At 30.9% G+C, this 12,745-nt stretch overlaps 1 protein-coding gene across 1 annotated transcript; it reads right to left on the bottom strand.

The window, feature by feature from the left end:
- Positions 1 to 1,656: 1,656 nt before the first annotated feature.
- Positions 1,657 to 11,486, bottom strand: LOC125065913 (putative inorganic phosphate cotransporter). The gene is made up of 8 exons (XM_047673771.1): positions 11,450 to 11,486; positions 10,259 to 10,473; positions 8,555 to 8,794; positions 6,681 to 6,890; positions 6,044 to 6,211; positions 5,410 to 5,626; positions 2,987 to 3,225; positions 1,657 to 1,887 (listed from the first exon to the last, which is right to left on the bottom strand). The coding sequence occupies exons 1-8, from the start codon at positions 11,484 to 11,486 to the stop codon at positions 1,657 to 1,659; spliced, it is 1,557 nt and encodes a 518-aa protein (XP_047529727.1).
- Positions 11,487 to 12,745: the final 1,259 nt, after the last annotated feature.

Genomic DNA, 12,745 nt, shown 5'->3' with positions numbered 1-12,745 from the left:
TTTGTTACTTTGATCGAGTCCGATTTAATGAATAAGATAATAATAAATAGCAATTACAGGTTATCTACTATTGAAAACTTTTTGTAATAATATTTGTAAAAGCGCGCATTTTGAACAAATTATATTATCTAACATACAAAATACTAGAGTGTATTGTTATCTAAGTATGCGCAAAATTTCAGCTCAATCAGTTGAATGAAACAAAGAAGTTTACTTCTTCTGTAAGAGATTGTTATAAAAAAATTGGTTATCATATTTGTATCTTCGCCCCTGATTTTATTTCTAAAATTTAATTCCATTCTAGTCGATGTGTATTTGCTTTTATTTTTCGCCAGGTGCATAACCTACGAAACTACGTAAAATACGATATATATGATACGAATCTAAAATATATAAGTTGTAAACAGTTGTTTACTATCGTCATTTTAAGGTAAATAAAAATATCACTCGAAATGATTGTACCTAAATGCAGCAGGCCAGCATCAGACGAGCTACCATTCTTATTTAACATTCCACCGGGTATCTCTGCTGGACTGGTAAAACATTAGCAAGTATTTAATTTCAAAAATAAATTTAACATAATTGGAAGTACATCGATTACGATTAGATTAAAATCTTTTATTAATCGATCCTTAATTTTCTTAGAAAAGATAATTTTATCGCGTTATTGTTGAACACTAAAAATAAATATATTTAAAAAACTTTATAACAGTTATATTATAGTCAATCTAACTAAATTTCAAAATTGTAGAAAATATAATAACATGATGTCGATTTGTACTACAGTATCAGAAATACTGTTAAATTTAACAATAATGATGAGCCTTCTTTGTCGGTTTATTTTTGTTTATTTATATAGTCTGTTGACCAGAACATATATTATCAAAATATACACGTATAATGATGCCTTCTCACTAATTAAAGTCAATCAAGCCCTTTTCAGTCGTGGATGATTTATTAAATTATGTATGCGCAAACAAGGTTAACTTTCATAATCCGATGGGACGGAGATCTAACACGACCAGAGAAAATAAATTCAAATGCATTGCTTTAAATATTTTCCGAGCCACTGAAATGTTATTCTTAAGCGTAACATTCGTAACATAGAACCGACAGGTTTGTCTGCTTTCCAGGACGCGAGAATTTTGACAGTCCCAATTTCGATTAATAAATAGGCTTTCGGGGTTGGAAACCAAGATCTCAAGATATGCAGCCTTATAAACTAGGCAGTACACCAAAGAGGCTTTCACCGTCAGAACATTTCTATAATATATGAATATATATATATATATATGTATGTGTGTGTGTGTGTGTGTGTGTGTGTGTCCAACTACGGTAAATCTTAAGATTTTCCAGTAAAACCTTAGATTTACCGATTATGGTTGTGAATGGTAAAAGTTAACGGTAGATGTCGATAAAAATTTAGTCCCTTTATAATAAATTCTTACATTTACCAACTCATGTCGGTAAATCTTAGGTTTTACTGGAAAGTCTTAAGATGTACCTTAGTTCGAGCTTTTACAGTAACATATACATTGTTACGACTAATTGTATATAACATTAATGCATAACTAAACATGACAAGTCTACTTAGTTATTATAATTATAACTAGTAATATTATTTAAAAAAACACAGTGGTTCGATATTATTTTAATTTAGTCTTTAGCAATTGGCGAATGGTCGTGTTTTGGATATACTACGTTTTTCTCCGAGTTTTCTGATCTCTTCCTAAGAGGTCCATGTTTCCAATTAGGAGGATAGCCATACTTGTCAACATCGTCCCACCACTGTGGCTCACCAGATCCCCATATCAAATATATGATGTTTGTTCCCACAAGGACAACGAATATTGTCCAGAAAGCTAGGCGCCATTGCTGAATCGTTTGCTGAAATCAAGAATATTTATTATAATTATTGATATAAGAAATAATATCGATATATTAAAAAAATAAAAATATAATTTGGTACAATCCTATGTCCGATAAAATTTTACACAATAAATATTAGTATATATCGAATTACACGGTTATTATTTTTTTTTTTTGAATTATCGGTTCAGGCCTTTAAATACCATACTGTGTTTGATATTATTTTTAATTAAATGTAAATTCAATAATAAAATCAAATCTTCAGATATATGCCTACATACACGTGACCTTAAAACATTTTAGTTAATTTTGGAGTCAGTATTCATAAACAGATTTGCTTTTCCTTGCTTCGGGTAACTTTAGAAGCAACTTTAAACTTTATGAAGAAACTTTGTGCTGCTGATAGTTTTATGAAAGTTTCTGGCCCAGTGACATCAGAGTTCAAAAGATGACGTGCGAGTTGCCACGAATAATTGTAATATGATAAAATTTATGATGTTATAATATTTGAGCAACAGGTAAGCTAGAAGGAAGTAAGATTTTATTTTAGTTTGTTTCGTATAAAAACCCGACTAAAGGAAATTAATCGTATTCAACGCTTGATTTATTTCATTTTCACCTTTAACCAAACAAAATTCATTCAAGCATGAATTTTTGGCCTCTACTTCAAATACTAGCAAAAACACAATGATGGCTAGTTTTTTCTACATTATTTGTGATCAAATTATAGAGCATTAATTATTATTTATCTATCATGCAAGAGTTATGTATTTATTGTATGCAAAATTATCTTTATGAGTCATATATTTGAATATAGAACTAAAATATATCCGTAATATATATAATTCTTTCATATATTTTTTTTAATTTTTCCTTAGTTCAAAAATTCCTTTTCGTTTTTTTTGCATTGTAAATTCTGAGTCATACTTTAAGTTTCAAATTTCGAACACAACAGGAATTAAGTTAAAAAATAATTACAAAATTCCACCTACTCGGAGGCTTCTCGAATCGACTTATATATCGATAAAAATGTGGAATAAAACGTAGTAAAAGATCAAAACGACCATTTAAATTTCTTATTATTGCTACAAATTAGATACATTCAATTCATACTCACATCAGGTGTCAATAGACCAATCATGTATGGAGTTATCATCCCTGACACAGCAGCCAATCCGTTAACAATAGCGGAGCATGTCCCGGCGTAGTTAGGGGCAATGTCCATGGCATTGATCTTCACACTACTATAGAAACCTGCCATAAAGGCCATGGATGCCACGAAAAATCCGACCGCCTTAATACGGTCACAACCCGAGTACGAAGCGAGAATAATAAATATCGCAGGCACAGCGGAGGCTGAGGAAAAAATAATCTTCCGTGAGCGTGATGAATTCAGGGACATATTTTACTAATGCAATAAGTTGTGAAAATGAATGACATTGTGAGGAAAAAATGTTTGATGCTTCCGATAAAAAAAATAAACATTGCATTTTAAAAACATAAATATAATGTCGACTAAGTATAAGCAATAAAAGAAAAGACTTAAATTATTTGTTGTTTTTTTATGTGCTTTATATAACTATTTATTTCATATATATACGGCTAAATCAATATGTGGTTATTAGTTAAGCTAAGTTGTCTTTTTCGATAATCAAATCAATAGTGATATATTCTCTCACGAAGTCGTGCCCCTCCATGATAAATTATCAGAGTGCATTTGTATGTGTGACGCACGTGCTTACAAAATGGCTAACATAAGAGTAAAGACACAAGAGAAATAAAAAAAATGATTTAATATTTATGAAAAGTTTCTTAGTAAGACCAATCACTTATAGTTTTTCTATTTTAAGTATGAAAGTTTTTCTTTATAATTTAGAGTGAATAAATACTTTATTTTCTTTCCTATACAAATTGATACATTTTTCCTAAATTACGTTATGTAAGTAAAGAATGATATTGAATAAGAACTTGAAATATGTATTTATTTTATTTTATAGGCTTAATAAAATCCTGAATCATAAATTTATGCCATAATTATGTTAACAGAATATCAAACCACAAAGTTTATTTTTCGACAAACTATCTCATCGATATAAATTATCGATATAATCGATTAAAATGAAAATTCAGCATATTTAATAATAATCTAAAAGATTTTTTTAATAAACGTTCACTGACGAGGCGCCTGATGGTACGTGGACCACAACCCATACACATTGGCGTTGCAACAAATATTAACCATATCTAATATCGCTAATGCGCCACTTATCTTGGGGGACTAAGATTTTATATCCCTTGTTCCTGTAGTTACATTGGCTCACGCTTTAAGCCGGAGCACAACAATACTAAGTATTGCTTTTTGGCGAGGCGGGCTTGCCATCCCACTAGGTAAATAATGTGCTTTAAATCGACTAATTAGTTTTCTTCTTTAACAACCCTCAAATTTGGTGCCATCTTAAAATCCATGTACACTCTCTAGTCCCCTTCTATCATAACCCTTTTAATCTCATTCTGGTAAGAAGTATAACTCAACAGAAAATCTCAATATCTTTCTAATGACCAGATCTCTTTGAATCTATAACTTAACCTCTACTCCAACCCTTCATTGCATATTTATTTTCAAGACAATCTCAATTTACAAAAACACATATCGAGTGCCGCATTTTAAACAAGAAAACTATTTTCATTAATCAAAACAAACATTCAGCATGCAATACGGATTAAGATAGAAATTTTATCTAAGTATATAGTTAACATAAAACATAAGCAGCCCGTAAATGTCCCACTGCTGGGATAAAGGCCTCCTCTCCCTTTGAGGAGAAGGTTTGGAGCATATTCCACCACGCTGCTCCAATGCGGGTTGGCGGAATACACATGTGGCTGAATTTCGTTGAAATTAGACACATGCAGGTTTCCTCACGATGTTTTCCTTCACCGCCGAGCACGAGATGAATTATAAACACAAATTAAGCACATGAAATTTCAGTGGTGCCTGCCTGGGTTTGAACCCGAAATCATCGGTTAAGATGCACGCGTTCTAACCACTGGGCCATCTCGGCTCAGTATATATATACAACAGTATATAGTTACAACGCAATAATTCATGAATTTCAAAATTTGTTTAGGAAATAATTATTCGATTAACATAAAGTAATTAACGTAATCAACCGACGTCGGGTTTCCAAAACGTTGAATAACGCTTTTTGTGCACTAAATTGCTGATAAAGATGCTTTTTAATAGGAAATTATTTGTTAATCTAACTATTATAAAATATTCATTTATAATAATGAAGCGATGAATATTTACATATTTGTGAAAAAAAATTTATTGGTTTTATAAATTATGACTTTCTATATTTCTTTATATATTTTTGTAATCAAAATCAAAAGTTATTAAATTCAAAGTTTTCAATAAAATAACTGTTAATTAATTGAATTAAAAATGCCGTGATTCGTTAATTTGTATAACTATAACGTTTAAAATGGAATTAATTTTCATATTCGTTTTAAAATCCTCAATTGCAAATATTATATACTTACATACTGTTGTATAAATCTTCCTTCCAGTAGCAATGCTGTGCCATTTTTTACGAACGCAAAAATCACAAAAACTGGCAAATATGAATGAACAAATATACATAGCGACATAAGGTAGAGCAGCCATCAGTCCAGTTTCCTTAATATTAAACTTTAAGACATCAGAGAAATACTTCGGCAAATCAGTGATCATTGTGAAGTAACCCCAATCGTGACCGATCTGAAAAACAGTTTATTAAGTGAAAAGTGCAAATCAGGGGAGTGAACCAGTTAAATCAAAACAATTCCTTTAACTTCCTGCAGTTAGATTATTTGCTAAAGTAATAATTGACATGGCGTCGCTCTAATATAAATAAAAGTGTTCGTATTTATATTATTAAGTCAATATTTTTGTAGTTGCCGGATGTATTTCGCTCTTCTTAGAAAAATTACGTTAGTTGACAAATTGTACTCATGAATTCGGAAAATTGTAAGTATATTTTTTTATGTTCGCTTTGATTTAACAGAACAATCAATTTTAAATTAGATACAAACTGTCCACACTTTTATAATTTAAAAACTAAAACCGAATGTTGATTAAACAAAACTCTCATAGACATTATACAAGTTAGGTACTAAATGGTAAAATAGAACTTACTGCAGCTATCACCAGGGACCAGACTGGTGCTGATCTGAAAATAGCTTTAAACGGTACAGGATCCAGCTTCTTATGTAGGCCGGAGGCAACGACAGTAGTGTTTAAGTAAAGTTTCTCTTCGTCCGATATGAATGGATGCGAATTTGGGGAACTGTAGCATAGAAGTGACTATAACGATAAAAAAAGTTATTATTATATGGATTAAAATCGATAAAAATTCCATTTCGGGAAAATTACAAATATGTAACTTTATCAAAATGTCTACAATTGCGAAAAATATATTCCAAACGTGTACAATAACGTATGGTAAATAGACGTGCACGCAATTCCGTAGACGTGAATATCGAATATGGAGATCATTTTTTTATTATATTACTGAAACATCTAATTTCTCCGCACAGAAATATATTTTATGTTGACTTAGAAATTGGAATAAATTGGAATAGCAACAATCATTTATAGAGTATATTACATACATTCCAATTTTATTTTCTTAATTTCCTTAGCAACAACTTGAAACATACATTTACTGTTAAACGCTATATAGGTACATGATTCCCTAATTGCTCTATTAAATACGAGTACCTATAGCCAGTTTTAATAAATTTTATATTTTGAAATATAATAAGTAACTTACAAAAAATATAAACCAAATGATGCCCATTCCACCGAACACATAAAATACATTGGCCCAGTCGCCGTCATTTGCCAAGAGCAATCCTGAAATGTAGGGACCCGCGATATTACCGATTTGGGCCCCTCCAAAGATCATTGCCCCAAAACGAGACCGCTCTGCCGGCGGCACCCAACGTGCCATTAATAGAACAAATCCTGGAGTCACTGGACCCTGAAATGATAATATTCATATTTATTTGTATTTACAATTATGTTGTAAAGTATTTTATAAATTGTACCTATTTCATTTACATCATAATACTTTAAAATCTTTCATAATATTATTGATGGTAAACTAGTAAATCCTAACTAATATTATAAATACTAATATATTTTTTTAGTATTTTTTGTTCATTTGTTTGTTTGTTTCGGTGTCGCCTATTAACTACTTAACCGAGTAACGAAAAGGTCACATAATATCCAACACCTACCCGCCCCCATCACACACGCGAAGCTGCGGGAAAGTACTACTCATATACACATTTCTCTCTACGTCTATCCTTAACAAATACTGTATGTTTTTTATTTTTATATACTCCTTTGTAAATGTGTTTAAACGTGTCCACTATTATATTTTCTAGTGTAATTACAAAAATAATAAAAGCACAATAATCTCATAGAGATAATTTACATGCGGTTTTCCTTTTAGCTAAACGAAATGAAGAAACTCTGCCGAGGATAATTTGCACCAATTATTTAACGAAGTGGTTAGAGATATAAAACCTACTTTGTTATAAAATAGTTTGTACCAGTAATATTTCAACTTTTATTTTATAGGAATTATATACAGGGTTATTGGTAATTCGACGTATTCCCTTTAGGAGGTGATAGGGGTGACTATTTGCGATAATTTTAATCCAAAAGTGAACCATTTTTGAGTTATCACTTTTTCAAAATAGGTCAAAAATAACTCTCCTTTCAGAGACCTTTTCGTGAATAACTTGCACAGGAGTATAATGGTAAGGATGGAATTCTAAATTATGAGCTGTGGACCATGCTTTACATTGTGTTACAGAGAGTCGTGCGGCAAAGTTGTTGGTCGAATTGGTTGGTTCATCGATAAATTCTTTTCCTTTTAGTAATTAAAAATATGGACTGGGGTCTTCCGACATTAATTTGTCGTCTCTGAACACTGCTAGTTTCCCGGATTCGCCTATACACTCCATTAAAAACTCAAAAAAAAAAAAATACACATTCCCACCAGCGTCCTTTGTGGTCATTTTTTTTTTTCAGTTATTTTAAAATAAGTTCCTAGTTGTTATACATTTTTGAAGAGATAAGCAAATGTCATGTTTTTAAAATCTGCAAGACAAGTTTCATAACAGTTTTCTTTGGTTTTGAAAGCATTTTTGTGGAAAAAAAAAACAAATAAATATTGAAATAATATCGTTTTCAATCTCGCACTTTTAAATTTGGACCTATAATTATTGATTTAATATTGGTAAATAACCAGTGTTTAATCGTTTTTATAAATCAGAAGAAAACATGAGATTTAAAATAATACGTTTTTTAAATACATTTTTAACGCTGCATTTTTGACTTTTTTTGAAAAAAACTAAAAAAAGTGATAAATCAAAAATGGTCACTTTGCAATTTTACTGAATACAAGGGATTTTATGCTTAAGATATGTTGTTATTGCATCTCCCACATAACATCTCAGTTCCCAACGTTGGTAGCTCATTGGCGATGTAAGGTATGCTCAATTTATTTTACGACAATGTTTACAGGCAATGAAGATCATTTACCTTAAGGTGACCCATTTGCCAGTCCGTAAACCTATACCATAAAATAAATAAATTTTAGAAATATTAAAAAAAAATCAAAATCACACCTACCTCTCCCAATCCACTGATAACTCTCATTATGAATAACCCAAAAGCACCCCACATTCCAACTATTAACGGTGTAAGCAACGTAGATATTGAAGTAGCCAGAAGACTAAGTCCTATAGTCCATTTTCCGCCGAATCTTTCCGCAAGAAGTCCACCAGGCAAGTGAGTTACAACATATCCATAATAAAATGCACTGAGCAGTAAACCTTGTGTCTTCTCATCCCAGTCGTATCGATCTCGACCCTGAAAGAATTTTTAATTTACGTTTCTACAATTTAGATATTAAAACACTTACACTTATAATTATTCGATTTTTATCGTTTGTTTCATAAAAACGTTATTGATGCCTATCAATAACTGCATATGAATAGGTTTATATTTTTCTTTGATATTATGTTAAATCTATGTACTTCATTCAGATTGGAAGGAAATGTGTCACAATCTTTGTGTGCAAAAACCAAGATTATTGTCTAACACAAGATTATTGTCTAACTGGTACAATAATTTTGAGATGATAAATAGTTTTTCTTAACAGAATTACTAATGATATCTACAGTTTTTGCTGTTTTCACATAATATGGAATAATGTATACATAGCCTATATACTATAGCCTACATAGAGACAAGTAAGTATGCATAGCCTATATACGAATAATAAGTTTACGAGGATAATGGTATAGGTCCCCTAATGGACTTTATTTTATACAACGCTCACTTGGGAAAGAAACAGACGAAATCTCCACTAAATATATTAATCTGTGTTCTGGTCTTGGTTAATTTACTCTCATTTCATTTCATTCTCTATTTTTATTATTGAATGTAAAGAATTTCCTCTGCAAAAAACTTGCAATACTATAAACATGACATCAGTTAACGTGTACATCTTGAGATATATATTTCCAATTAATAATTGATTTAATTTATACTTAACGTTCGTGGCTATTAGAGCACTATTTTGTTTAGAATCGACGTTTTAGACAAATTTACAGTAGTCATACTTACTACGTAACAAAATTTTTAATAAAAAAATACTGTCCAAAATCAATCAAGAGCGTAGTTTTTTTGGGTTTTTTTTACGATTACTTATCTCCAATATTACAAGCACAGTAAATAATTTCAATCAAAGATATATACACTAGATGCATAGACAAGGTGTCTGTGGAGGTACAAATATGATAATAAAAAAAAGATGGTACTAGGTCAAAAAAATTACAGTGTAGCAACTCCCTCGGTAAAGGTGGGGTACAAATTTTAGTATCTCCATGGGATCTAGTAGGTCTCAAAAATACTCTGTATACGATGTTCTTCCTTAGAGATTACTAATTAACTGAACTCACATTTAAATATTGCACGTCATAACGGACTTAAAAACAATATAAGATAAAAAAACTACAGTTCAACCAAATGTGCATCTTCGGATGATAGCATTTTTTCAGTTACAATAAGAAAAATGCTAACTCATAAGTGATTATCATTTTAGTGACGTAAATTTAAATAAATAAAATATCATACTCTCAAAGTCTGAATCCGATTCTATCTAATCGATATTTGGGTATTATCTTTTACGTTGCAAGAAAGGATAAAGCGAGATTAGATAGAATAGAGATGAATGAAAGAGAAAACTTTGCCAATTGCTGCCCAAATAAGAAGGATTGGAACTAGCAAATAATTATTAACTATATTTGTATACAGACAAGTACTTCTTACCGTATAAAGGTCTGATGAATTTGTTGTCAGTATCGAATCCGTTGTATTATAGTTTGTTGGATCTGGACAAGTTTCGCCAACAATATGTCCTTCTGACGAAACTTGCTTGACCATCTTAACGATGGCTACACTCAAACAAACTCTCATCGTAAATGAATTTGCTAATGCAAATAGGCCGAGCAAACCAAAAACATATCGCTGTGGTATAAATAATACTAAAACACATTCACGAAAATTAATGTTATAGTCATGACATTATTTCATGAAATGTACTTGTACCATGAAACTTGACAGTTAATTATTATCTAAGTGTCGATTTAGTTAATAATATTATCTGCCAAATAAGGTGCCACTCACTCATTATTTCTACCGCCAAAAAGCAGTACTTCAGTTGTTGTGTTCTGATGCAACAATAAGCACAAGTGACATAACGTCTTAGTTCCCAATGGTGGTGCAATATTAGGGATAAGAGAAATGATTAACATTTTTTACAGTAGCAACTTCTACGGGCAGTAGTAACCACTAGCCACCAGGAGGCCCATCTGTTAGTGCACCTAACCATAGTATAAAAAATAAACAATTAACTCCATTATAACTTTTTAGTGCTACTAAAAAATACATTTCTAAATGTGTAAATGAATATTTTTTATTTTTATTATAAGCATTTTTATTATTTTATGACAACAGACAAGGCCAAATGATTCAGTACACGTAGGTTTCAATGGAAGGTCGAAGATTCAAATCTGATCAAACAACACTGAGGCTTTCATGGGTTTAATTTGTGTTTATTTCTCTTGCCTGATATGACCTATATATCTCGCAGTCTGACTAGTCGTGCATGTTTATTTTCATTAATATGCTATTTCTTTTTAAATTATTTTGAAGAAGCAGTTTGCCAATGGACCAATTCATTAATATATGAACTAGCAATGAAAGAAATATATAATACGCCAAGCATAATATCTAAACTCCTTTTAGCCCGAACATGGCAATACAAATTGCCCTGAATGAATTTGCTTTGAATTACATTGAACGGAAATGAACACATATACAAGCACTATGTAATGGTACCATGAGCCTTCTTTCTTCTGATTGAACAGGAGGCGACAACTTGGCAGCAATGGGATATCCCATTCACCTACTTTAATTTAATGATTGACATATATATTTAATACCCTTAAGTGTACCTACCTTTGTTTAATACTAGCCGCCATCCTTTGAGCGTCATGTCACCTTTTATTATTATATTTGTTGTATCAAACTCTCCGTTCAAAATATAATCGAACTAAAACTGAGCACTCGTCACAACGCCGAACTTATAAAATAAAAAATAAAAGTATCTACGAAATATATTCTTATCCAATTGTAAATATGTTGAATGATTGAGATAACTATATGTGTTTAATAATAATCCACGTTTTTGTTATATTATCTGAATCACATGGTAAAAATTGAAGTGTACTAAAATACGCAATAGTAACGAGATGACATTATCAATGATTAGAGCACAATATCTTACGGTGGTCTGAAAAAAAGCAGATAAAACAGTTCGTGCAATATAATGATAAAAAGTCTCGACTATTAACCAATGGTATTTTCCAAATAATGAAATTGAACGGGATCTAAGTTGAGGAAAAGGACATATTTATGATTAATATTTTGTATATTTGTAGTTACATTTCGTAAACAAACAACAGTAAATAAAAATTCAAATGCATTTGACGGCGCATGGTGCGCCATCTTGTTTATTCATACTGGTTGGAAAAGAGTGTCAAAGGGAGTTGAACGGCGCTCTAGTGAAGCGTCGCGTCGATGGTAGCGTGGCAGCCATCTTGGATCGACAGTTACATTCAAGATTTCCCGCGCACCACGTATGCGACGAATCGCTAATTTCCAACATTATCTTTATTCTTTTGCAATAGGTTCAGTGATTTATGTGTGTATATGATTTATTAACGAATCGATATTGATGATTATTGTGGATATATCTGTGTAATTGATTTGTTTAATTAAAAACTTACTGAATTTGTGAATTGTTCATAAATAAAATCGTTTGAATATACGCCCACTTATCTTGAATAATTCGGATATTGCCAATAAAATACACTTCACTACTACACGTCTATACACTTATCAGACGCTTTTCCATATTCAAAATAATCGATTAACTTTTAGGTGTTTTTGGTACAACTCTTTAATTTTATTACAGTAATTATTTAAAACATACAATTGTATATTTCAATACAATTTTTATCTCTCGTAGACATATTTGGAGGACCATATAAATTTATTCATATTTACTCATTACGTAGTCAGTAATTAGTTGGCCAGCGTAAATTATATCAGTACAAGAAAGAAACTACTATCTATAAGAAAATAAACTACTATCTAGAATAATTAAATATATTGTGCAATTTAAAAAATTGCTACTTATAATTTTGTTTTCCAAATTATTACAAATATTATTTAATTTTTTTCTGTTACTTA

Source organism: Vanessa atalanta, chromosome 8, assembly GCF_905147765.1.
Source record: "Vanessa atalanta chromosome 8, ilVanAtal1.2, whole genome shotgun sequence".
Lineage (NCBI taxonomy): Eukaryota > Metazoa > Arthropoda > Insecta > Lepidoptera > Nymphalidae > Vanessa > Vanessa atalanta.
Note: the sequence above shows the minus strand (reverse complement) of the source record. Positions and strands in the feature narration are given on the sequence as shown.

What these genes read in the sequence shown, in the direction of transcription:
- LOC125065913 (XM_047673771.1), bottom strand. Translation starts at nt 11,486, where the DNA reads ATGACGCTCAAAGGATGGCGGCTAGTATTAAACAAAG. An exon ending in GCGGCTAGTATTAAACAAAG is followed by an intron (nt 10,474 to 11,449) that starts GTAGGTACACTT and finishes AATGTGTTTTAG; the next exon opens with TATTATTTATACCACAGCGA. An exon ending in GGTCCCTGGTGATAGCTGCA is followed by an intron (nt 5,627 to 6,043) that starts GTAAGTTCTATT and finishes ACTGTTTTTCAG; the next exon opens with ATCGGTCACGATTGGGGTTA.